The 25,928-nt window shown below is 41.8% G+C and overlaps 1 protein-coding gene across 3 annotated transcripts in view; it reads right to left on the reverse strand.

Moving 5' to 3' along the window:
• Napepld (N-acyl phosphatidylethanolamine phospholipase D) overlaps positions 1 to 25,928 on the reverse strand; it is a 99,276-nt gene that overhangs the window by 70,511 nt on the left and 2,837 nt on the right. For 2 of the 3 annotated variants that reach the window (XM_076565973.1, XM_076565972.1), the window contains one exon: positions 24,628 to 24,684. In XM_076565973.1, the coding sequence (XP_076422088.1) occupies positions 24,628 to 24,684 (57 nt within the window). Of the gene's footprint in view, positions 1 to 24,284; positions 24,445 to 24,563; positions 24,685 to 25,928 lie in introns of all 3 variants that reach the window. The other variant, XM_076565975.1, reaches the window with a different exon arrangement.

A 25,928-nucleotide genomic window follows, 5' to 3' on the forward strand; every position in this document is an offset into this window, starting at 1 on the left:
TTAAATTTATAAGGAGAGCTAACTAGATCCTGCCTTGCATTGTATAAAAAATACTAATATCTGGAGCCTGTACATTTTATACAGACTCAAACAAAGAAGGAAAAGCATGTTACAAATCAGAAAACTTAGGTAAAGTGGTGCAAAATCCTTATAATTCTGACCAAAAATTGGGATTATATGCCATTCTGATGGTATTAATGAATTTTTTTTGAACCTCTCAACACAGTTACTAACTCTCAGTATGCTGAAAGGGTGGTCTTACATATTGAAACTGCTGAATTTATCCCTGCTGGGTCAGAATTAACTTTGTTATTTATTTAGTTACAAGAAATAATCAGGAATAGGAATCATCCCTTATATATAACATATCAGATTCCATACAGGTCTGCCAAGCCCCTCTAGCACAAGGAAATGATGAGATCAATCAACTATTAATAGGAAATGTGCTGGAGGCCTCAGAATTTCATTAAAAACATCATGCCAATAGTAAGCATTTTAAAAAAGGATTTTTCTATAGCCTGGCGACAAGCCAAGGAAATTATAAGGAAATGTCCTACTTGCTCTTAATACAAATCAAACTCCAGTACCAGCAAGATGTAACCCAAAGGGTACTCAGAGGAATGAAATCTGGCAAATGGAAGTGTTTCATTTTGTAGAATTTGTAAAATTGAAATATGTACACCATATTCAGAATTTCAATGGACAACTTCTCTGACTCTGTAATCATGCATTTGCTAGAAGTTATGGCATCGTGGGTATGCTTGTACAAATTAAAACTGACAATGTTCCAGCATATGTCTCTGGAAAAATGAAACAGTTTTTTGCTATTGCAATATAAAGCATATTACAGGTATACCAGTCATAATCCTACAGGCCAAGTAGTCATAGAAAGGTCAAATCAAACTTTAAAGGATATGCTAAATAAACAGAAAGGGGTAACAAAAAACCCCAGAAAGAGATTATATAATGCTCTATTAAATTTGAATTTTCTCAATACTAACAAGAAAGGAACAACAGAAAAGTTTTAAAGAGTCAAAATAAAACCAAAGAATTATGATATTAGTGACAATAGAATAGTCCCTTAATTTTGGTTTTTCTTCTGTCCCATATAAGGTGGCTCTTCTGACATGATAAAGAGATTTTGCATTTTCTTTTAACAAGCATACTTGGGTTTAGAGAAGGAGAGAGCCACACTCCAACTCCAAAGCCAGCTTTAATTTTAAATTGAACTGGGACTACATAAAGACCATTTGTGTTATATGTCTATAGATGATAGACCCCAGACCCAGGGTACTACCTTCTCGAGGGGGTGCCCCAAGAACCCAGACTCCAGTCCAGTTGATGGAACAGCACAAGGTTTTTATTGAAGTGACTGTACAGACGGGCAAACTCTGCTCCTAAGAGCAAGAGCCGCATCTTACTGCAGCCCCATGGGGGGTTTTTAAAGGAAAAACCCACAAAAGCCATAAGATTACAATTCCCATACAATTTCGTTTCACAAGATCATGGTCTGATCACAGAGTTTTATTTTGACTCTTTAAAACTTTTTTTAAGATATGAATTTTATATCAAAATTTATAAGATTAATATATATATTAAACTTTTGTCATGATGTTAATGGTCTTATAGAGTACTAACTAATTCTAGAAAAAAAGGCTTCATCTAGCTTCCCGTACATGATTTTGGGTTTCAGTCTCTATCAGTTTTCTGCAGTGAACCATGACCATGCCTAACAGCCTCCAACAGATGTTGCAGGCCCACAACGATAATTCAATCATGATGATGATAACACCACTAAGCTGACAAACACCACCCAAAGATCAGTTTTGGACTACAAACTGCTCAGGACAATTTTGAGATGGCTTGCTGAAATGATCCAGCCTCACAGCCTAGTCAAGCAAGGACTTGAGACAAGCCCTGCATTTTCACATTATGCAGAGACTGGACAAAAATGATATGGCTACCTTTCCCAGGACAAATACAAATATATACAAATGGAGAGGTGAGTGTAGAAATCAGGCTGGGACTGAACTGGTAGCTCCCTCCTGCTGCCTGGTTTTTGTAACTCTAGAAGACACTGTGCAGGCTGCTGGAGAAGAATTACGCTAAACATCCTACTCAGCTATGGACCCTGCATGCCGCACGATCAAGATGCAAACAATATGTGACTGTGGGTACAGTGGTGACACAAGGGTTTTTTTTGGGCACAAGCAACAGCATTTTGATTAAATTTAAGTCCTGATGCACAAGAGGGAATTCATGTCTGGTACTATAAGCCAGGACAAAAGCCTGTGGCTGATGGGGGCCCAGAGTGAAAACAGCTCCTGTTATTAAGTAGATACGATATTTGTCAGATTGTCTTATTGCTATCAGCTATGCTCTGCCATGCAAGGAAACTTCCTTTTGTAAATGATGATATCCTTCAGACTCAGGCACCAGTGAAGTTTCTGAGAACAAATATGATTGTTGTGGCATGTCTTTAATCCCAGCACACAGAGACAGGTGGATCACAACAAGTTCAATGCCTGGTTAACACAGTGAGTTCCAAGCTAGCCAGGGCTGCACAGTAAGGCCATGTCTCAAAACAAACAAACAAACAAAACACCTCAGGAAGTAAATAACTCACAAGTTTCAGGAAATCCGTGATTCACAAAGGTCTCTCTCTCTCTCTCTCTCTCTCTCTCTCTCTCTCTCTCTCTCTCTCTCTCTCTCTCTCTTTCTCTCTCTCCCCCCCCCCAAGGTTGTATAAGCAGTACATGTCTGAGGAGGAAAACTTGCCCACGTGTTGATCTGCCTGCAAGTTGTTCATGAAGCCCCAGGGCTCCAGCTTTCATGACTCATTACCCATGCTGGGGCAGCTCTTGGTGATAGAGCTGTTTTGAGTTATCCGTGCTCCCATAGGTAGCCCCTCACCCATACCCCTGTAAGTAACTCCAGTAAACTCATTGGTTAACTAAGTTAGGCCTTAATGACATGTCACTTCAGTCTGTCATTGGTTCCATATCTGGGGTGAGTAGATGTTTGTTGATGTCTCCCCATGAATAGCCTTATCACAAAACAGTAAGTGCTCTGTAAACATAACTGTCTTACATTTGTTGTGCTTTGGGGGTTATTTCCTCCCTCAGCTAACTAGTCCACTCCTGTTCTTGGGTGTTTTCTCTTTCTTAATGAATTGTCTTTTTCCACAATCCTCTGGACATTTCCACTCTTTTTCTGAAGCCTCCCCGCTTCCACCACGCAGCTGCTTGCTGACCCCCACTACTGAACCTACCTGTGCTCTTGGACCATACAAAGACCTGACTTTCTCTCTTCTCCTTCATCCTCACCCTCTGGCAGCAGCTGAGATTGACAGGGCTCTGTTGTTTTCCTCTCTGAACTCTAACCAAGCGGCCCTCTAGATTACTTTTGAGTCCACCTTAAAATTCTTGATTAACAAGATTAGGAACTATGAAAGGGAACCCCCCATTCCAAGCAACAAAACCTCCTGAATGGCTGGATTTCTTGTCCACTCAATTCTCCTGGAGAATCAGACCCCTGCCCTCCTCCTGTGGGCCTGAGTCTTTGTGCCTTGTACAGCATCAAGTCTTTCTCTTTGTAGTCCTCTTGTCAAATCTCTCAACCTCCACAGAAAACAAGGAAGGTCTAGGGCAACAGTCTTGTTCATGACATCAGTTCAGTAATGTGATCCTATCACTAGCTCATAGCCACCATCCCCTTACCCCATTCCACCACCTAGCTTTCCAAGTAGTGCCTACTCTGGACTTCCAAACCATTCCTTAGCAACTGGGATATCCCAGTTACTTCTAGTTAGATCTCCCTGCACTAAGCTTGACCAGTGTCCCACCTCCCTTACTGAGCCCCCTCTTGGCATCTGTCCTCTGAACAGCTCCTAACCTAGCTATGGAATCTAAATCATGAACGCTGCTTACTCCTATCAGCAGAAGTGTCAGGAAGGCACAGCTATCCTATGAAAGCCTTTAATTGAAGGTCATGTTAAGGTGTATAAAATCTGACTAACCTTTGATCTGTCTATCCTGTAAATCATAATAAAGGCTGCAAGTACAAATTAAAATACTTTGGGTTCTAGGCCATTCATTGCTTCTGTGGAACTTTTAAATTAATCTGGAATGTTCACATATTACAGAGCTGGAGTTCAGCAGTGCCTTGCATTAAACAGTTCACATAAGGCAGAGTTTCAGTTTAGAGTATAGAATAGTGTTGCAATGCTGCCAATTGTCAGAAAACACAGCTGTCACCTTCGTGTTGACTAGGTCTGCATGCTAATGGGGAGAAGCAGGTAGGGCTGGAACTATTCTGTCAACACCAACCTTGATGAAAACCCAAACTAGCAACTAGTCGGACTCAATCACCCTTCTTACTGACGAGGAATCTTAGAAGCTTAAGTACCATGTTGTGGTTTGAATATGGAATGGCTCTTACAGAGGTGAGAGCCATAACTACCTTTTTGGAATATTAAATTTACATTCATTTATGAAACAGGGTTGATAAGTAATAAAACTCCTAAGAATTCTCTTGAAAAATATTAAGATAATTCAGTGAAAAAAGTATATCTCCTAAAGACCACTTAGAGGGGCTAGAGAGCTCAGTGCTTAATTATGTTGAATTCATTATGCAGAATGCTTGGTCCCCAGCTACCGGCACTGTTTGGGAAGTTGTAGAAACTTCAGAAGTTTAGCAGGAATAAATAGAACCCTGGAGAATGTTCTTGGCAGCTACATGTCATCCTGAGTGCCTCTTCCTGTATGCTTCTGGGCCACCATGAAGGACTCATGTGCTCTGCCCTGCCTTCCCTGCTACAATGGAGTGAAACCCCTGAAACTTAGAGCCAAACTGTTCTTCCCTGGGAGTGGTCTCTTTCAGGCATGTTGGCCACACACTGGAACAAATGTTAACAACAGGCAGGTATTATTTTTGGAATTCTTATTCCTGCTCGCTGGCAATAATTCAAACAGGGAAGAAGATATTTGAAAAGTGTTGGGAGATATTTGTACACTGTGTGAAAGTGTATTGCTGTGATTGATGTAATAAAAAGCTGAAAGGCCAATAGCTAGGTAGGAGGTATAGGTAGGACTTCAGGGCAGAGAGAGAACTCTGGAAAGAAGAAGGCAGAGTCACCAGTCAGACACAGAGGAAGCATCAAGAGCAGTACAGAGAGATGAGGTAACAAGCCACGTAACAACATAGATTAAGATAAATGGGTTAATTTAAGTTATAAGAGCTAGTGGGACAAGCCTAAGCATAGGCCGAGCTTTCATAATTAATAAAAAGTGTCAGCGTTGTTCTTTGTGGGCTGGTGGTCCCAATGAAACAGTGCTGCTGCAAACAACACCAACATGCGGCCATATATCCACACAGGGCCCGAGAAAGCTAAAAACATAATAATAAAATAAAAGGTCATAGTAGGTTCAGTGCTTGTTTTTAAGAGGCCCTGCTACTGAGCACTTGAATGGGGTTTATGAGCAGTGGGCAGCATGCCACTTGGTGGCAGAAGACTAGGCAGAAATACCTACTGCAGCATGGATCCATAAACTTCCCAGAGCTGGGGTGGTCTCTCAGAAACCAAGGGGGCAGAGTCAGCCACCAGCATGCCGTATGCTAAGCAAGAGCCCTGTGGCTGTAGCCTAGCAGTTTAAGATTTAGCTCATACCAGGCAGTGGTGATGCATGCCTTTAATCCCAGCACTCAGGAGGCAGAGCCAGCTCACACTGTCAGAGGAGGCTGCGGTGAAGAAAAAAAAGCCAGGTCCAGGCCAACAAAAACTCTGAACATGTTACATTGTGTTTAAAAATGTACTTAGATGCTAAATAAAGAAAAAGAAAATGGGTATAGACAGCCACAGAAAAAAAGTTTAAAAATAATAAAGTTTTTAAAGAAAGAGTAAAATAATATAAAAAAGAATAAGCCATGTAAAGATGGGAAATATACAGGGTGTCTGGATCTTGTGTGGTGCTTTGTTGACTTTGAATTTTTTAAATGCTAATGTATAAAAAACAATAGATGCTGAGAGACATTGGATTATGGAACCTGCTAAATTAAACACACACACACACACACACACACACACACACACACACACACACATATATATATATATATATATATATATATATATATATATATATATATATAAATGTCTTAATTTCAAAATGGAAGTCAGAAAATATGTTGCATTGGGGAAGAGATTATGCCTTTGTTTCCATGGGAAACAAAAAGTTATGGTTCTCTTCAAAATTAATGAATATCAGATCTGCTTGGGGGAGACCTCTTAAAAATCTTGGCTACAGAAAAAGAAGGCAAGAAAGACTACAGGACAGGTAGTGTACATGCTGATCCCTTTACATGGGAGCAGCTCTGAGACTGGAGGAGACATGGTAAACCATGTTGGTTACAGAGTCCTCATGACTTATTATTATATGCCACCCTTTCATATGACATGGATAGAGGTTTGGTTATACAATCTAAACAAACTTATAAAGTTAACAGATGCCTTTTACCTGATCAAACATAAAACAAAAAATCATCTTTAACTGATTTGTGTATGCTGCACATTCCATACTTGTCTTAGTACAGATATATATATGTTACCTTTAAAAGTTCATGTTCTGTATTTTCAGAATAAAAGGACCAGATGCCAATAAATATAAGCAGCCCAGGTGATCCAGCCTCTCATAATGCCTCTGTTGTAGTTTCCTCAAAATTCTGCATCCAGAACAGCTTCAAAGCTGCTAGGTGAGATGGTCCACCCCAGACTATCCAACCAGGACTTCAAATAAGCTCTACACTTTCTCATCACACAGAGACTAAACAACAACAAAAAAATACAGGACTTGATCATTATCCCAATTTTCTCAGGGCCCCCTAAAGATGCCGTTATCCCCAAACAACAGGACACAGTCTACAGAATATGACGCCCACATCCCCAAGAGGAAAGTAGATGGTTTTTGTCATTTGATGGATTGTCGATGTTTGTCATCATTTAGGGGGGTTGGTTACAAATTGTTATTGGTAATGGTCAGAAAAAAACTAAACAAAGGAGATTAGATTCAGGGATCTGTTTCTGAATGGAAAAAGGGGGGTATAGTATAGAAATGATGGGAGAAAGGGTAGATTGTTGAGTCTATTTTTTAACAATGACTAGTCTCAAATATTTTATATAAATTTGTATATTGATACAAATTCAAAATTATTTTTATTAGAACATACTGTACATGCATCTCTGTTCTTGTTTAAGGTATTGTATCTATGCAGCTATTTAACAATGTAATGTAAATTTCTAGTCCCTGAAAATTATTATTACAAGCTATTTAGGATATAAAGAAATGCAGGTTAGTAGTCACCTATAACAATCAAACTTGTAGTAATGTTAGGTATGTTCTCAAGGTAAAACACATATATTTTAGATTGACAAGTGGTCTTCAAACATTTTAGAGATGTACAAAATATGGCATTTAAGATGTTTTAATAACATAAGGCTTTTCATGACAGTGCAGTGAGATACATCTGCTACTGGCATCACCAATCTACTTCAAAAAAGATGATGGGCATTGAAGAAACTCCATATCAAGTTTCCTTTCTTTGTGGCAAAAGTTAGCTACTGGGCAAGAAACTGCCCTTGCCTTGACTGCTGACAGTACGCTGTCTAAATTGGACAAGGAGGAGAAAACAAAAGAAAGTTACTGCCAAACTTTACCAAGACAAAGAGGGACAGTCCTTCAAAATTCCTGCTTCATAGAAAAGTCCGTCAGTTATTCTAGGCCTGTGGGTTGATGATGGATGGTCTGATGTTGCAGAAGAACCTTGGATGACAGTCCAGGCAGCCAGATGTTTCTCTCATTTCTAGTTTTGGCATTTGTTTGCTCTGCACTTTCTTCTTACTCAGGTAATGTTATATCCTTCTTAGGTCTCAGAAAATCCTGTTCATATTATATAGAGTTTTACTATGTTAGAGTTAAAACCTTTCCTTTTTATTTAGACAAAGGGGGAAGGTTGTGGGATATTTGTTCACTGTTGAAAATGTGAGAACTCTGGGAAGAAGAAGGCAGAGTCGTCAGTCAGATGCGGAGGAAGCAGCATGAGCAGTACAGAATGATGAGGTAACAAGCAATGTGACAGAGCATAGAGTAAAATAAATGGGCTAATTTAAGTTATAAGAGCTAGTGGGACAAGCCTAAGCTAAGGCTAAGCTTTCATAATTAATAAAAAGTCTCAGTGTTGTTCTTTGTGGGCTGGTGGTCCCAATAAAAAAGTACTGCTGCAGAATAGAACATTATATATGACGAGGTAATATCTTTACTCTAAAAACTTTAAAAAATCCATTGAATATAAAATTACCATGTATCCCAACGTACTGAGATAAGCCCTACTAGCACCTTCATGGTGATTGTACTTGTAGTTTGAAAATAACTTAGTGAGCCTGGCAATGGTGGAGCATACTTTTAATCCCAGTACTTGGGAAGCAGAGGCAGGCAGACCTCTGTGAATTCAAGGACAGCCTGGTCTACAAAGTGAGTTCCAGGATAGCCAGGGCTACACAGAGAAACCCTGTCATGGAAGACCAAAACAAACAAACAAACAAAACACCCATAAGATCAATTTGCATGTAATGTATTTATCAGAAAACAACATTTTGGAGAAAATGATAGTAAAAATAATGAGCAACATTTTTGAACACTTATATGCCAGACACTGGGTGAGGAACTGCCTGTGCCGAGGCTATGACAGCAGATCTATTAAAAAAAAAAAAAAAAAAGCAGGTCTTGGGTCAGAGAGATGACTCAGCTGTTAAAGGCTAGGCTCACAACTCCTCCCCCCCCTCAAAAAAAAAAAAAAACAAACAGGTCTGGTGGGACTCCAGCAGATCAATAAAGACATCACCAACTGCTGTCATTAGATTTGGAGCCGCTCAACGGCTTATCAAGACTGAGGAGGAAGGAACCAAAAAAGCCAGCTTCCTGGTACCTGGCAGAGGGTAAGCAGTAAAGAGGGTAATGTTGTAGAATATTATTGTGTGTGTTACTTTTGTTTATGTTGCATTTGTTTAACGCTGTGAAGTTGTGTTACTGTGCCTGTGTAAAACACCTGATGGTCTAATAAAGATGGTCTAATAAAGGTAAGGCATGAGAAAGGATAGGAAAGGTTGGCAGGCAGAGAGAAGGAGAAAACTGGGAGGAGAAAGTAGTAGCCAGAGAAGGAGGAGGACATCAGGGGCCAGCTACTCAGCTACACAGCAAGCCACAGAGTAAGAGTAAGATTTACAGAAGTAAGAGAACAAGAAAAGCCCAGAGACAAAAGATAGATTGGATAAGTTAAGGAAAGCTGGCAAGAAACAAGCCAAACTATAGCCAGGGATTTATAATTAAGAATAAGCCTCCATGTGTCATTTATTTGGGAGCTGGGTGGTACACCCCCTCAAAAGAGCAAAAACAACCAACAACATTTCGGCACCCAGCATGGGCCTCTCAAATTTCCATGTAGTGCTTAAGAAAGCTGAAAACAAAACAAAAAACTGGACATGGCTCCTTTAAGAGCTTCTGCCTTAAGGCAAGCCCTTGAGCAGTCAGTAGTTAGGTAGCAAAAAAAACTAAGTAAAACACTCCTGACACAGCACAAGCATTAGCATTCTAGAGCTCTAGGAAGGTTGAATGCAGTTCCTAGTCAGAAGAACTTCTGAATCAGCCATGAGCTTTAGGCCTGGCTTTCATGACCCAAGAAGTGGGCAGAGGTCCCAAGCCACTCCAATTAGCAGCTGTTCTTTTTTTTTTTTTTTTTTTTTTTTTTGCTCATGCAAATAAAAAAGGCAAAAAGATACACAGTAAAAGGGGCCCAGACAGAAAAAAAAACTCTAAAAAGTCCAGAGTATTTAACAATGGCGTAGGATTAAGAAAGAAAAGAAAATAGGTATAAACAGTCATAGAAAAAAGTTTTAAAAAATAAAGAAATCTTTAAAGAGACAGTAACAAGAAAAAAGAAAAAAAATGCCATGTAAAGATGGCAAATACACAGAGAGTCTGGGTGCTATATGTTACTGTGTTGATTTTGATTGTTTTTTTAAATGGCTGATGGGCAAGAAACAGTTGCTGGCAGACATGGGCTTGTGAAAAGGACTGCTAAATTGAACCAATCTAGATACTTGAGGAATGCCTTAATTTTGAAAAAAGAAGTCAAAAAATCTATTTGTCAACTGGAAATAAAAAAGGCTTTGGAGTTTTGTTCCCACAGGAGAAAAGGTTGTGGATTCCTTCAGAGTTAATATGGATCAGGTTTGATCAGGAGAGACCTCCTGAATCTTGACAGGTGATATCTACAGGACTTGGCCATTATTTCAAAATTTTCTTTCTGGGACCCTAAAGATACTTCATCCACAGACAGCAGGAAGCAGTTTGGAGAACATAATGCCCACATTCCCAAAGGGGATGTGGGAGGCCTTTGGTTATTTGGTGGTTTATGGATGTTTGTTATCATTTATGGGACTGTAGTATATTGCTACAAATTAAAGTTATTTTTGTTACTCTGTATATATGTTTATACTATTGTTTATGATATCTTTGTACAGTGATAAAAATTTAAGGTTATTTTTGTTACAGCATATTGTATATATGTTTCTATTCTTGTTAAGGTATTGTACCTATGCAGTTTATTTTAAAATGTAAGGTAAAATTCTAGTTTTTGAAAGCTGTTATTATAAACTATATAGGATAATCAGAAAATATAGGTTAGTGGCTAGTCATTTATAACAATCAAATTTGTAGATATGTTAGGTATGCTTTCCAGATCATATAGAGATATATTCTAGATAGAAAGATGGTCTTCAAATCTTTCAAAGACCTACAGAATATGGCATTTAAAATGTTTTGTTAACTTAAAGTTTCTCATGATAATGAGATATATCTGCTCCTGGCAGCACCAATTTACTTCAGAGAAGATGATAGACATTCCTTGTGGAGTTTGCTTTCATTGTGGCAAGGTTAGCCACTGGGCAAAGAAACTGCTCTTGCCTTTGACTGCTGACAATGTGGTGTGCAGTCTGGACATGCAGGACACTCAGGAAAAAGACTAATGTACTTTGCCAAAACAAGGCAGGACAGTCCTTCAAAATTCCTGCTTCACAGAAGAGTCTCCCAGATATTTTGCAGGACACGGAGAAAAGCAACTCATGAACTTTGCCAAAACAAGGCAGGACAGTCCTTCAAGTTTCCTGCTTTACTGAGAAGTCTGCCTGATATTCTGGGTCTGTAGGCTGAAAATTGATGCCCCAATGTTGCAGAAGGAACTTTGGGTGACTGTCCAGGCAGTCAGATGTCTCTGTCATTGCTAGAGTTTTGGAAGTTGTTTACAGTGCACTTTTTGTTTATTCAAATAATGTTATCCTTCTGGGTCTTTGATGGACTTTAAGACTAGACAGTTATAGTTGCAGTTTTCCTTAGTTATGATAGAAAGTAAATTAGGTGTAAAACTTTGGATTCACTAAGATATAATAGATATTGAAGTATGTTCTTTAAATTTGCCAGACAAAAATAAACTGGACATTGTGAATATTATCCTTGCTTGATGATTGTTACTGTATATAGTTTTAGTATATTGAAGTTAAAACCTTTGTTTTTATTTAGACAAAAGGGGGAAATGTTGTAGAATATTATTTTGTGTGTTACTTTTGTTTATGTTGCATTTGTTTAACTCTGTGAAGTTGTGTTATTGTGCCTGTGTAAAACACCTGATGGTCTAATAAAGAACAGCCAATGGCAAGGCAGGAGAAAGGATAGGAAAGGCTGGCAGGCATAGAGAATCTATAGGAGAAATCTGGGAGGAGAAAGGAGTAGCCAGAGAAGGAGGAGGATACCAGGGGCCAGCCACCCAGCTACACAGCAAGCCATGGAGTAAGAGTAAGATTTACAGAAGTAAGAGAACAGGAAAAGCCCCAAGGCAAAAGATACTTGAGAAAAGTTAAGGAAAGCTGGCAAGAAATAAGCCAAGCTAAGGCCAGGCATTTATAATTAAGAATAAGCCTCCATGTGTGATGTACTTGGGAGCTAGGTGGTGGGCCCCTCAAGAGAGCAAAAACAACCAACTACAGAGTAAGCCAAAGATTAATTTAATTTTCTCCTAGACAGTTCACGAGTTTCTATTTTTAAAGTCTATTCTGATTTGCTTTATTGTGGTGGTAATAACAACAACTCCTCTGTGAAACAGTAAGCACTGAGCTGATTTTACATTCCAACAGGGAACAGAAAACTGAGGCAACAGGGAAGGCAAGTGGGCTGAGCCTCGGGGAAGGGAACTGATGGGGTTTCAAGGCCAAATCCATAAATGGTTGATAGATTTCCCAACACAATCCAGAGAATCCAGTCACAGTGTGACATTTCACCAGACGCTCCTCTGCCGGTTCTAGCCTGCCTTGAGTCAGGACTGCCTGGCCTCCCTTCTGCGGCCTTTGCTGTTTCTGTCTTATCAGGGTTTTGCAAACCCCTCACTCATAAAACAAAGCTTCCTTGTTTTTACTTTTTTGGGATAAAAAATGTTTACAAGTAGAAGTTTTTCTGATTCCAGAGTTTTATGGAATTTGAATCTATGCAGGGACACAATGATGTGTCTTAGAGAGGCCGGCATCTAACCATGAAAGCCATGCATGCTTCACTTATACTTCATGCATACAGTCTGAGGAAAGTATGTACAAATGTGTTAGCTACTCTTATCGTCATTGTGACAAATCAGTGAGAAATACCAGTTTAAAGGAGGAATTCCTTCTTTTGGATCACAGTCCATAATGGGGGAGAGGGCATGGCAGAACACTAGCAGTAACATCCTGGCAGACAGGACCCAGAGAGAAGACAGGAAGGGGTTGGTTAGGCACAAGGACATGCTCCCGGTGACCTGCCTCCTCCAACAGGGCCCACACCTCCTTCCATCTCCTCCCAGTAGTGTCATCAAACTATGACTCCATCAAGGGAGTTAATCCATTGATTAGATTAGAGCCAATGGGATCTATGAGCTGTAGAAAACCCTCATGGACATGTGTGGAGGTGTTGGTAAGACTGACCAGCCATCACAATGACTTTTTAGTAGGAAATGTCACCTGATGTCAGATGTAGAATTTTCAATTTGTGGTGTCATGCTGATACTCAAAAATTTTCATATTTTAGGGCATTTGAGATTTAGGACTTGGGGATTAATAATGTTCAGCCTTTATTAGCCTCATTCCTAGATGACTATGCTGTGAGAACTGAAAGAGAAAAGTATCATGGGAAACTAAATGGCTGTATCAGTTGTGTAACTACTCTATGTACTGGATGTTTGTGTTCTCCCTAAGATTCACCAGTCAAAATTCTAATTCCCACTGAGATGGTCTTCAGAGGTGGAACCTTTGGGAGATAGTTAGATTTAGATGAGGTCACGAGGACCAGACCTTTGTACAGGGACTAGTGTCCTTTAAGGAACAGACAGGAGCAGGCAAGCCTGACAACCTGAGTGGATCCCCAGGACCCACACGGTAGAAAAAGAGAACTGACTCCCCCAAGCTGTCCTCTGACCTCCACACATGAGCTGTGCCATGTGCGTACACACACAATTAGTAAAGAAAAAATGTGGAAAATCCTTTTTTTTAAAGAGAAGAAGCAGAAGAGAGCTAGTTCCCCCTATGTTTCTGTGCGGATACAAGGAGATAACTGTCTGCAACTCAGAGTGTGAGCCCTTACCATACCTGCTGACCCCTCATCTTGGACTTCTCAGCATCCAGTCCTAGAAGAAATAAATGTTTGTGCAGCCATTTCTAGGAGAGACTGCCTCACAGCAGACTCTCTGGTATTCTGGCTCTTAAAATCTAATGGCAATATCAACGGACATGTTAACATGCACAGGGGGAAATTTTGTGGGGTCCCCTACCTAGATAAAGAGGTACAGGCAACTAATAACTGCTCTGAGAAGAAAAATCAGCCTCTCCCCAAACAGGCTATCAACTTGAGAATGAGGAGTCATGGGAGGGATTCAAAGGAGGATATCAGGGAGGTGCTGGAAGAAAAGAGAGATGGAAAAGTGATGTAATTCTACTTCAATTAAGAACAAGAGGCCTGGGGAAGGCAGGATCAACCAATCTTAGCCTTCGGGAGCCAAACTCAAGCCTGACCTCTGGCACTGAGCAGTTGGGCACATTATGGTGACTGAGTACAGGGTGGGGAAATGGGAGAGACAGAGGCAGAACAAATCATGTGCTGGGGAGAGGCAGATCTGAAGAGGTGAGGGCAGTGAGAAACAGCCTGACATAGATGGTCTGCTTGCCACCTGGGGCCATGGTTATGTCCAGGCCTGGGCTGCTGCCAAGGGCCATGCCTTGGTCTGTGGCCCTGATGTAGCCATGGGGGTCTGTGTTGATGTCTGTGGCTCCTGTTTTACCACCAAGGGCCCTGTGGACACCTGTGACCAAGTCAGTGTCCGAGGGATGTGCCTCCACAGGGGCCATGTTGATGTAAGAGGCCACTCAAGACCATGGTGACTTCTGGCTGGACTACTGCCAGAGGACATGTCTGAATCTGTGGCTCTGCTGTGGCTGGGCTCTGAACTGATGTCCCTGGCTCCTATTGCTATGGAGGTCCATGCAGAGGCCAGCAGTCTAAGCTGACACCTGAGGTCTTCAAGTCATTGCTGGGGCCATATATGTCAAGGACCATGTCTGGGTCTCTGGTCCTACTGCAGCTTGAGTCTGTGCTGATGTCTGTGGCCTGTGTTGCCATCAAAGGCCACATGGAGGCCCAGGATCTGGGCCAACACCTATGGCCCAGATCATATGAGCAGCACAGAAGAGTTGTCCCTGTTGGCAGTGTGTGTGTGTGTGTGTGTGTGTGTGTGTGTGTGTGTGTGTGCAGGTGAGCCAGCCCTGAAGGCATGAGAATGGGAGAGCTAGCCCCTCTGTCTGTCACAAAATGGCGTGACAGTGAGATACCCCTCTCACCTCTCATCCCTTGCCACCTACTGCAGGTGGGAAAAGCTGGTTCAGGGATCATGGAAGTGGGAGAGCTGCCCCTGCCTCTCACTGGCTTCAGCACTTGGAAGAGCAGGCCCTGACAGGTGGGAGAGCTGGCCCTGAGGTCATGAGACTGGGAGAACTGGCACTGTCCCTCACTGGCAGCAGCACTCAAGACAGCAGGTCCTGTACCTCACCTGGGCAGCACAATAGAGCTGCTCCTGCTGGCAGGGGCACAGGTGAGCTGGCCTGGAGGGCATGAGAGCAGGAGAGCTGATCCTGCTGTCTTCATCTGTCATGGAGTGGGATGGGTTAGGAAAAGATGCACCCCTCCTCCCCCTCCTGCAGCAGTCAGGAATGCTGGCCCAGAGTCACAAGAGCAGGAGAGCTGGCCCTGACCATCAGCGGCTGCAGCACACAGGAGAGCAGGCCCTGTACTTCATCTGGAGAGCACACTAGAGCTGACTCTGTTGTCAGGGGCACAGGGGAGCTGGTCCTGTAGGCATGAGAGCAGGAGAATGGCCCCTGCCCCTCACCAACTGCAGCAATAGAGATAGAGGGCCATGCACCGTGCCTGGGCAAAACAGTAGAGCTGGCCCTGGTGGTGTGGATGAGCTGGGCCAGAGGGTGTGAGAACAGAACTGCCGTCCCCACTCCTGACTGTCTGCTGCATCAGGTGAGCTAGCCAATGCAGTGCTGGAGAGCTCACCCTGGGATGAAAATGAGGGAAAGCTGGCTAGCTGAAACCCAGGCCCAGAACCAGGACCATGAGTTGGCCCACCCCAACATCTACTGAAACTATGAACTGTCCGAGCATGTGAAGGAGCCAGATCTGCAGATCCAAAAGAGCAGAATCTCCAGGACATAGTACAATGATAAGATGTCCAAGAGGAGCCCCAGTGAAGGCCCAGCATCAATAGTGTACCAGAAACCAGAGGCCTTAAGCCAGAGCAGTGACTCATTGTAATGAACACTTACAAGTAAAGATGTATGGAGTAAAAGGTATATTGTGTGACACACTGGGCCACACTACAGCTTCCAAGATGAGATTTATTTTTGTTTTCACTTTTAAATTTTGTTTTGTTCTGGGGGCAGGTTTCAAGGGCAGAGGCCAGGGAGATGAGAGGGAACAGGATGCATGATGTGAAATCCACAAAAAATCAATAAAAAGTTAAAAAAATAAACAAATAAAAAACACATTTAAGATGGGCATGGTGGTGCAAGCCTTTAATCCCAGCACTCAGGAGGCAGAGGCAGGCGGATCTCTGTGAGCTAGAGGTCAGCCTGGTGTACAGATGGAGTTCCAGGACAGCTAGGGCTGTGTAGTAGAGAGATCCTGTCAGAGAGAGAGAGAGAGAGAGAGAGAGAGAGAGAGAGAGAGAGAGAGAGAGAGAGAGAGAGAGAGAGAACAGTAGCAGGTACTAAGACACACTTCAGTAATATGGGTGTTATGTCAGTGCAATCCCAAAGGAAATATTTTATTGGAAATACTTTATTTTATTTTATTTTATTTTATTTTATTTTATTTTATTTTATTTTACTTTATGTGTATTGATGTTTTGCCTGCATGCATGTCTAAGTGTGCCTGATGTCCTTGGTGGCCAGAAGAAGGAAGAGTAATCAGTACTCTTAACCACTAAGCCATCTCTCCAGCCCCCAGATGGAATATTTTAAAGAAAAATAGATACATAAGATTCAAACAAATTGTCTGAAACAAATGATGTGATACTAAATCTAATCCAACATATTTATTTTTTGCTTATTGGCTGGTTGGTTTGCAGGATCTGAGACATAGTCTTGCTATCTAGCTGGCCTTGAACTCACTATGTAGATGATGTTGGTCTTGCTTCAAAGGCTGGTGTTCCTCCTGCTTTTGCCTCAAGTGCTGGGATTATAGGTACTCACCACCACACCTGCCTCGAATATTCATTTAAAGAAAGCACTTGCATTATCTTGCATGCACACATACATAAATGTACACACACACACACACACACACACACACACACACACACACACACACACACACACACAGTGTATTTCCCCAAAAGAATTTCTATTTATGTGCTGCAAATAAATGAATCATTTTGTTCAACATTCCCTCCAACCCTTCATTTTTAATGTGTGGGACGGATCCCATGAATCATTCAAGCCTTCTTTTCATGCCTGAGAAAGGCCTGCTTATGTCAGAAGTTGAATGATTTGAGACAAAGTGACAGACCCATTTTTTTGTCTCTTCTAATATTCTTCATAACTAGTGTCTAAAAGCGGAAACTGTGCGGACCTTGCAGTATGATCCTCCCTGAAGGAAAATCTAAGCACCAGTTTCAAAAGCAGGAGCTTTGCTAATGAGCAACACAGCAATTTGCAGCCATTAGGTTTCACTTTAAACCAGATTTCCTTACAGTTCAAAATTACAAGAAAAAAAAATCCATCTCAGTGCCCTGAAGACTCTTCAGGATAGTGCCCAGTGATTTATCATGGAGTTAGAGAAAACACACACACACACACACACACACACACACACACACACACACACACACACACACACATTTTCAACTTAATTGGTTGGAAGGCAACCTATGGATATAAAAAAAAATGCATTTCACAGCCCACTAATGAACAGCTCCCCCAAGAGAAGCACTGTTGGTGTACATTATAAAGAATGCAGAAAGCAGGAGACGGCTCAGTTCACACAGGACCTTTCCTGTCCTGTTTATTTGCCGTCTTTTCAGTTTCTATCTGCTGCTTCACTGGGTGAAAAGAACCTCTGGGCAGAGCCACTGAAGCACTCTTAAGCCTTGTCGTGCATTTTTATTGAACATTCCAGGGCAAATTCCAGATGCTGCTGCTGCTGCTGCTGCTGCTGCTGCTGCTGCTGGCACAATGGTCTGAGTGGAGCAAGGGTAATGTCAGGCAGCTTGTCTTCCCAAGTCTTTGTTGCTATTGTCAGAATCAGTCTGGGCTTGGCTGCCTGTGCAGCTAGCTTTTGTTATATTCTAAAATGCATTTGGGAAACTCTGTACCAAGATTTAGAATGGTTCAGAAAGGACACTACAAAGGGGGGTGCTGGCAGAGACAAAACAGTTGTGGTCAACTCGAAACAACTGAGCCAGCAGGAAATCTAGTTGTTTGCTATAAATAGACACAAGGGGCAATTCCTTAAGAACACGTCTTAATACTTTTAATTTTTTAAATCACTAGGATTCACATACTATAAATTCATTCATTTTGACATTTTTTAGAAGAGAGTTTCTCAAGAAACACGTTCTCTCAGGGTACGGTATCATATATCTGTGACCCCAGAGCTCAGCAGGAACAAGCAGCAGATTACCACAAGTTTGAGGCCAGCTTGATCCACAGAGCAGGCAGGACCCTGTCTCAAAAACATAAGAAGAAAGATTTTCTCAACTAGCTTAGGTATGGGTTGGGAAAATGCTTCTGCTAAGTTCAGGACCAAGTATGTGGTTAACCCAGCTGCTCTTCTTGAACAGCGTAGGATAAGGGCCACAGATCCTGTCCACCCCACATCTTCTGTACCTCCACCAGTGGCTGGGAGAGAAGGAACCACCTAGCCTCAGGACAAACCTCCCATCCACTACAGCACTGTTCCTGATCAAAAGAAGACGGTAAAACATCACTGAGTTTACAGTCTTGTCTTTAACATCTACACAACTATGAGCAAGCACTTACTGTCTCACTTATACACAGATGTACTGCAGGAAGAAACAGAAATGATGTGTATAAATGTGTTATAAGAACAAGATGGCATGAAACATAGTTTCTACTGCTGGTAAAAAGAAAATAAATACCCCTATGACTTTGTCCCACACACACACACAAAAAAAAAAAAACACAAACAAAAACACAGACCTTCAAGTTCATAAGTCCTGACTTATTACATCATCTATCAACCAAAACCAAAATGAGTATGGCAACATGGCTCAGCAGACAAAGGTGTTTGCCTTTACACCTGACAACCTGATTTTGGCACCCCACCCACACATGGTGGAAGAAGAGATTTCTACAAAGTGTCTGCTGACCACCACTTACATGCCATGGCATACATGCCCCCCAAATAATAAGTGAATACATATTTTTAAAAGTAAAATAAAACAAAACATTGCAATCAATTTCATTTTGTTTATGGAAGATCAACGTGTTATATCAATGTGCTATATAGACCAACGTGTACATTATAAAACATTCAACAAAACACCAGGGATTGACTAATGGTTCATAAGACTAACAGAATTTAAGGTTTATAAAAGTCTACTTAAGGTCTGGGCATGGTGGCATATGCCTTTAATCCCAGCACTCAGGAGGCAGAGGTTGGTGGACCTCTGTGAGTTCGAGGCCAGCCTGGTCTACAAAGGATACCCAGAATTATTACACAGAAAAAACCTGTCTTGAAAAACAAAACAAACAAAAAAGTCCACTTAAGATTTTAGTGGAAGATAATCAAATGAAGCTAGTACTTTAAAAGAAAAAAATTAAATGTAATTCAAGAAAAGAAATGTACTTTAGGGCTGGAGAGGTGGCTCAGAGGTTAAGAGCAGTGGCTGTTCTTCCAGAGGTCCTGAGTTCAATTCCCAGCAACGACATGGTGGCTCACAACCATCTACAATGAGATCTGGTGCCCTCTTCTGGCCTGCAGGCAACATACAGGAGGAATATTGTATACATAATAAATAAATAAATCTTTAAAAAAAAAAAAGAAATGTATTTTAGAGTCAGAAAACTATTGACTACATTCACAGTTCAGACTCTCTCTCTCTCTCTCTCTCTCTCTCTCTCTCTCTCTCTCTCTCTCTCTCTCTGTTTTTCGAAACAGGGTTTTTCTGTGTAGCTTTGGAGCTCGGTTTTTCGAAACAGGGTTTTTCTGTGTAGCTTTGGAGCCTGTCCTGGAACTCACTCTGTAGCCCAGGCTGGCCTCAAACTCACAGAAATCCATCTGCCTCTGCCTCCTGAGTGCTGGGATTAAAGGCGTGTGCTACCACCACCCAGCTCGGTTCAGACTCTTGATTTTGGACCTTGGGCAAGAGCCTAATGCCCTGAACTTCAGTTTTCTCAACCTCCTATTGTTTTTTTTTTTTCCTCGTCCCCCTCAGAAGCAATGACAATTGGCTTCCCAAGTGCTTCTGGTAGAAATACACAGAAAAAGAATGACTATTGTAATATTATATTGCTACAGACTAGCCCATAGTTATGTGCCACTGACTCAAATGAGGCTTAGTTAAGTCTCTCCATGCTGTCTAACAGAGAATGACTACACGCTGTCCTTCTGGGCTTGGGAGTTGAGGGCTGTTGTGTATATGGGAGAACATAACATGCCATGGTGTGCATGTTGTGATCAGAAGGCAACTCCCAGTTCTTGCCTTCCAACTTGTTGAGGAGAGTTTCTTGTTTTGGCACCATGCTACATACTCCAGGCTGGCTGGATCACAAACTTCTGGAAGAGTCTCCTGTCTCTATATTCTATCCCACCTTAGGAGTGCTGGGATTACAGATGTGCCCTGCCACATCTGGCTTGTGTGACAAACTTTTTTACTTTAGTTTTGTTTTGCTTTTTTGAGTTGGGAGTCTCCTTACATTATGTAGCCCAGACTTGTCCTGAATTCATGGCAATCCTTATGCTTTGACTTCCGAGTGATGGAGTTAAAGCCTGAGCCACCATGCCCGGTTCCCTTACCCTTCTTCTCAAGGCACTCATCACTTCCTGTCATATTCTGTTTTTTAGCTCACCATTACTCTCCAGTGGGCTCCAAGTGTCATTTGAGTGAGGAGCCTATATGTCATTGGGAGTAAGAGCCATAGCAACCAAAACAATGACTGTACCTGGGATAGACACAAGCATATTAATTTATTGGGTATTATTGCAGTGCAAAGGGGGACTTTGTTTTCTGAGAGAGAAGACACCTAGTTTGATGCTGATGGACAGGAGCAAGTTGGCAGGCAAGTTGGGATTACTAGAAGATTCAGCCTCAGCCAGGGACCCATTGAAGCTTCATAAAAGTCATGATCCATGAGAATATATAAGCCTCACATTCATTACCAGATATACTCATCCTGACAAAAGATATCATATTCCACACTCACTCATTCATCCCACAGTTCGTTTGTTCCTGCATGTACTGTGGCTAGAGTGTGTTGTGGGAACACGGGTGGATGAAGCAGGCATGCCTCTGCCCTCACAGAGCTCAGGGCACATCAAACCAGTTCATGGCTAATAGGGAATAGACAGAAAATGCATGAATCCATAAACAGATATAAACCTTCTGTTTTTGAAAAGTAGAATGAAGGAAACAGGTATATGAGGCAATGCTGGGCCATCTTAGTGCGGCTTCTCCAGAAGCCTGGCCTGAAGTAGGGATCCTTGTGCAAGTGATTTAGTGAGAGAATGTTCACAGGAGAGTAAAATAATGGTGGCAAGGTCGTGCAGAGGTAGAGTCCTGGTAAATGTGTGAGTTCAGAAGAACCCTAGGCTTTGCCAGATTCCACCATAACTTCTGAAGCTTGACTTGCCCATCTGTCTCACTCTGAGGAAAGGGGCTAAAGCCAATTCCCCTATCTGTTGGTTCAGGTCATCCTCTGAGAGGATGTAATCTTTCCGCAAGCCAGTTCCCATGATGTTAGCAGGCAGCAGCAGTCACATCTGCAGTGCTTAGCTGTGTATATACACACACACACACACACACACACACACACACACACACACACACACACACATACATACACACAGAGAGAGAGAGAGAGAGAGAGAGAGAGAGAGAGAGAGAGCTTGTATAGCATATATAGAGTCTTTATAAAAATACTTTATGTATAATATATATTATATACTTAAAGACTAGCAGAGCAAGCCAGTAAGCCCTTACAACTGCCTCCAGAGTCCCCTGGAGAGTGTGTAGAGCAACTGGAAGCTGGAGCAGAGGCTGTCGGCACACAACAATCCAGTGAAAATCATGAAATACCAACTGGAGGGCAAAGTGAGAGAGAATTCAATTCATATACCCCGGAAAGACCACCAGGCATAGAAAGAGCCTTATAATCTGGGGTCATTTATACCAATGAAATGAAAATGAAGACAAAAAATCAGATTTTACTATCATCATAGATATCGGGCCAAGGTTCGTGTGGAGGGCATTTGGCGGCTTGCTTGAGATAGGCTGGAGTTTTTCTTTCATTGTACTTCATTTCAGGTGATTCGTAGATAATAGGTACAAAGCAGCAGCATGGAGAATGAGACGTTGTCTGTGTAAAGTGACACTCAAGGACACGTCTGCACATACAGACTGGGTAACACATACACGCTCGCTCAAATGTAACCACTTAGAACACAGAAAAGTATGCAAGAGGTACTTTGACTAGGCATGTGGGGGCCCCGGGACACATTCCCAGGGACTGAGTGTAGCCTCAGTTCCCATGGTGATTACACATTCAGCTCATGGCCTGCTGCCCACTCAGTACTCCATCAGGAGGCCAGAGACAAAAGGGAATCAAGCCGCACACTGAGTCCAGACTGCACAGCGGCTGCCAGCATCACAGCCAGATGCAGGGAGCTGCTCAAGCTGTCAGTCACACATCTCATAGCACACTGATGGCTCCCTTGTCACCGGGGCCACCGAGAAAAGGCTGGATCAGGGCGGCTTTATGAGATTTTTTTGCTCCAATTCATTTGTCGTTCCCTTTATTACCTTATTAGTTATGGCCCGATGCACAACTCTCAAATTCTCTTCCTATTCCAATTTACCTAAGAAGCTTCATGACTAATGTGTGCGTGTGTTTGTGTGTGTGTGTGCGCACACACACGTGTGCATTTGAATGTGTGACTGTATTACATAATGACCAATAGGGAGGAAGCAGTATTCTTTTTCTTTTCCCTTCCCATAACAAAGTGATTTGGTGGAAATGCAACCTCTTTTTTCTTTTAATTATTTAAATTTTTTTGTACTGTAAGAATTACAGGTTCACCTGAAGCCTTAACAAATTTTATGTTTTGTATTGCTTTGTTTCAAGACAGGGTTTCTCTGTGTATCAGCCCTGGCTCTCCTGGAACTCACTCTGTGGACCAGGCTGGCCTTGAACTCACATAGATCTTCCTGCCTCTGCCTCCTGGGTGCTGGGATTAAGTGCATGCACCACCATGCCTGGCCAAATTTTATGTATTTTAAAAATCTAGGCTGCCCCATGGTAACATCACATATAACTATAATATAGTATCATAATCAAGAAATTGACCATAATGTGATCCACTTATATTTATGTTTCTCTAGTTTTCTATGGACTTGTTTGCATATATTTAACAATGCACAGGCTCTTCCCCTCCAGATTGTGTGTGTGTGTGTGTGTGTGTGTGTGTGTGAGTGTATGTGTGCATGCGTGCGCATGCGTGTGCTCGTGAGGCTGTGGAGGTCAGAGGGCAACAACAGGTATCTTCTACTGCTCTACACTTTGTGCTCTGAGACAGTTTCTTACATGACCTGGAGCTTATCACTGGGCAAGATTGGCTGGCTACTAAGTCCCCCACGGGGGATGCACATGTCTCTGCACCCTCAGTGCTGGGTTACAGCTGTGTGCCACCACACTCAGCTTTCCCGTGGGCATGAGGGATCCAAACACACTTGTGCAGCGAGCACTCTACCCCTGAGCCATCTCCCAGCCTTGCAGACCCATGCTACCACCACTTCAGTTAAGATGGAGAACAGCTTCATGGCCTCAAGGACTTCTCCCTTCCCTACAGGCATACTCTCCTCCCTATTCCAATCACTGGAAGCCACCAATCTGTTCATAAATTTGTTATTTCAAAACGTTATGTGAGTGGAATCATATGTATGCCTTGTTAAGATTGGTATACTTCCTCTGAAATACACTCAACACATTTACCAATGGTTCGTTCCCTTTTTAGTGCTGAATATGAATTGATTTGTCCATTATGTGTTGTTTAACTATTTACATATTGAAAGACATTTGAGTTATTTCCAGTTTGGGCTTTCATGAATCAAACTGCTATGAATATTCAAGTAGATATTTTTCTGTCATCATAACTCCTCACCTCCCTGAAACAAATGCCCAAGACTACAATTGCAGGGTTGTAGCATGAGTATCTATACCACTCTGGAATGTTACATTTTCCAGCCGTCTATGGTGAGCTCATTTCTCTGCATCCTTCCAGCACGGAGTGCTATTGCTGGTCTTAGTTAGCCATTCTGCTATATGAGTAGGGGCAGTTCATTTCTCTGATTTTCATTTTTCTAAGGGCCAATTAATCAGTTTTATCAGCACTATGACCAAAATACCCAAGAGAGCAACTTACAGGAGGCAGAGTTCATTGCATGGTGACTTAGTTCCTCACACTTGGGCAGAATATTTTGGCAGTAGGCATACGAGGCAGAAGAGCTCCTTTCTTTCATGGCAGACAGGAAGCAGAGAGTATGACAGGTAGTACTCACAAACAGGAATCAGCAAATGTCTGTCTGCAATAAGGTTAAATGTAAGTCACTTAACCCATTAATAAAAAGGTGCAAGATTAGTGGACTGAACTGAAAAATAAGATCTGGTGTTGGGAACCTAGCCCAGTTGGTAGACCGCTTACCTACATTCATGAAGTCCTGGGTTCAATTCCCAGCACCACATAAACTGAACACAGCAGCATATACCTGTAATCCATCAGAAATTTAAGGCCATTCTTGTTGTAGAGTGACTCCAAGACCAGCCTGTAATACATAAAACAAGTACTAATGGGCATCAAAGATCAGATAGGTACAGAAACAATTATAGTGGATGACTTCAATATGCCACTCATTTTAAAACAAATTATCCAAACCAAAAATAAGCAAAGAAGTCATAAACTACGCTAGAAATCAAATGTCTACAGATTATTTCACCCAAAAGACACAACATAGATTTTTTTTCTCAGAAGTGCTCGTGGATCTGTCCTAAAACAGATCCCATTTGGGCAGTAGGAATGGCCAGTGGGCACTTGCCACCAAGCCTGACAACTAGTTCAAGCCCCAGGATGTACGTGGTGGAAGGTGAGAAACAACTCCTGACAGTTGTCCTCTGACCTCCTCATCAGGCCGTGGAACATGAGGCACATTGATGCCTACACACATAGAAAAATAAGGAAACACATGTAATTTACAAGTAGAACTAATGGTTATCCTAACAAGTCAAATGACATCAAAAGAGCTCACTGCAGCTCTGAAAGTAGACACACCCAGAAAGAGAAACACTTGAAAACTGAACACAAAATAATAAAGCTGGAGGTGAAAAGGGGGACCTTATAACAAATTCCAATGAAATCCACCGTTTGAAAATTATATTTCAAAACTTTGGAAAACTAGAAACAGACAAATTCCTTGATGTGCATGACCTACCAAAAGTAAATGGGGAGGAGCTAAACAATGGAAGCAGATCTAGAACAAGCAACAAGGTCACAGCCATAACAGTCCTTTAGCAAAGAAAAGCTCATCGCTATATAGGTTTACTTCTCTCTTTCTTTCCTTCTTTCTCTCTCTCTTCCTTCCTTCCTTCTTTTCTTCCTTCTTTCTTTTCTTCCTTCCTTCCTTTCTTTCTCCTTGTATAATATTAGAGGGACCAGCCTTAATATTATACATACCAGGGGCTCAAAAGAGAAAACTACTAATGGCGAGGACTATTTTTGGGAAAACAGAATCTCAGCACACCAAACTCTTTAGTCCACCTGCTTTAATTCCTCTGGGATAACATCCTGTTTACACAGCTTCAGTTCTGTTATCGTGCCTAGCTCCTTTCTTGCCTGATTTCTCTCTATATTTACCTACTGCTCCCTCTAAGTTCTATCTTAATTCTCTTATCTTAATTCCCTTTCTTTCTTTCTTTCTTTCTTTCTTTCTTTCTTTCTTTCTTTCTTTCTTTCTTGTTTTGTTTTTGAGATATGATTTCTCTGTATAGCCCTGGCTGTCCTGGAACTAGCTTT

This window comes from Peromyscus maniculatus, chromosome 3 (genome assembly GCF_049852395.1).
Source record: "Peromyscus maniculatus bairdii isolate BWxNUB_F1_BW_parent chromosome 3, HU_Pman_BW_mat_3.1, whole genome shotgun sequence".
NCBI classification, from domain to species: domain Eukaryota; kingdom Metazoa; phylum Chordata; class Mammalia; order Rodentia; family Cricetidae; genus Peromyscus; species Peromyscus maniculatus.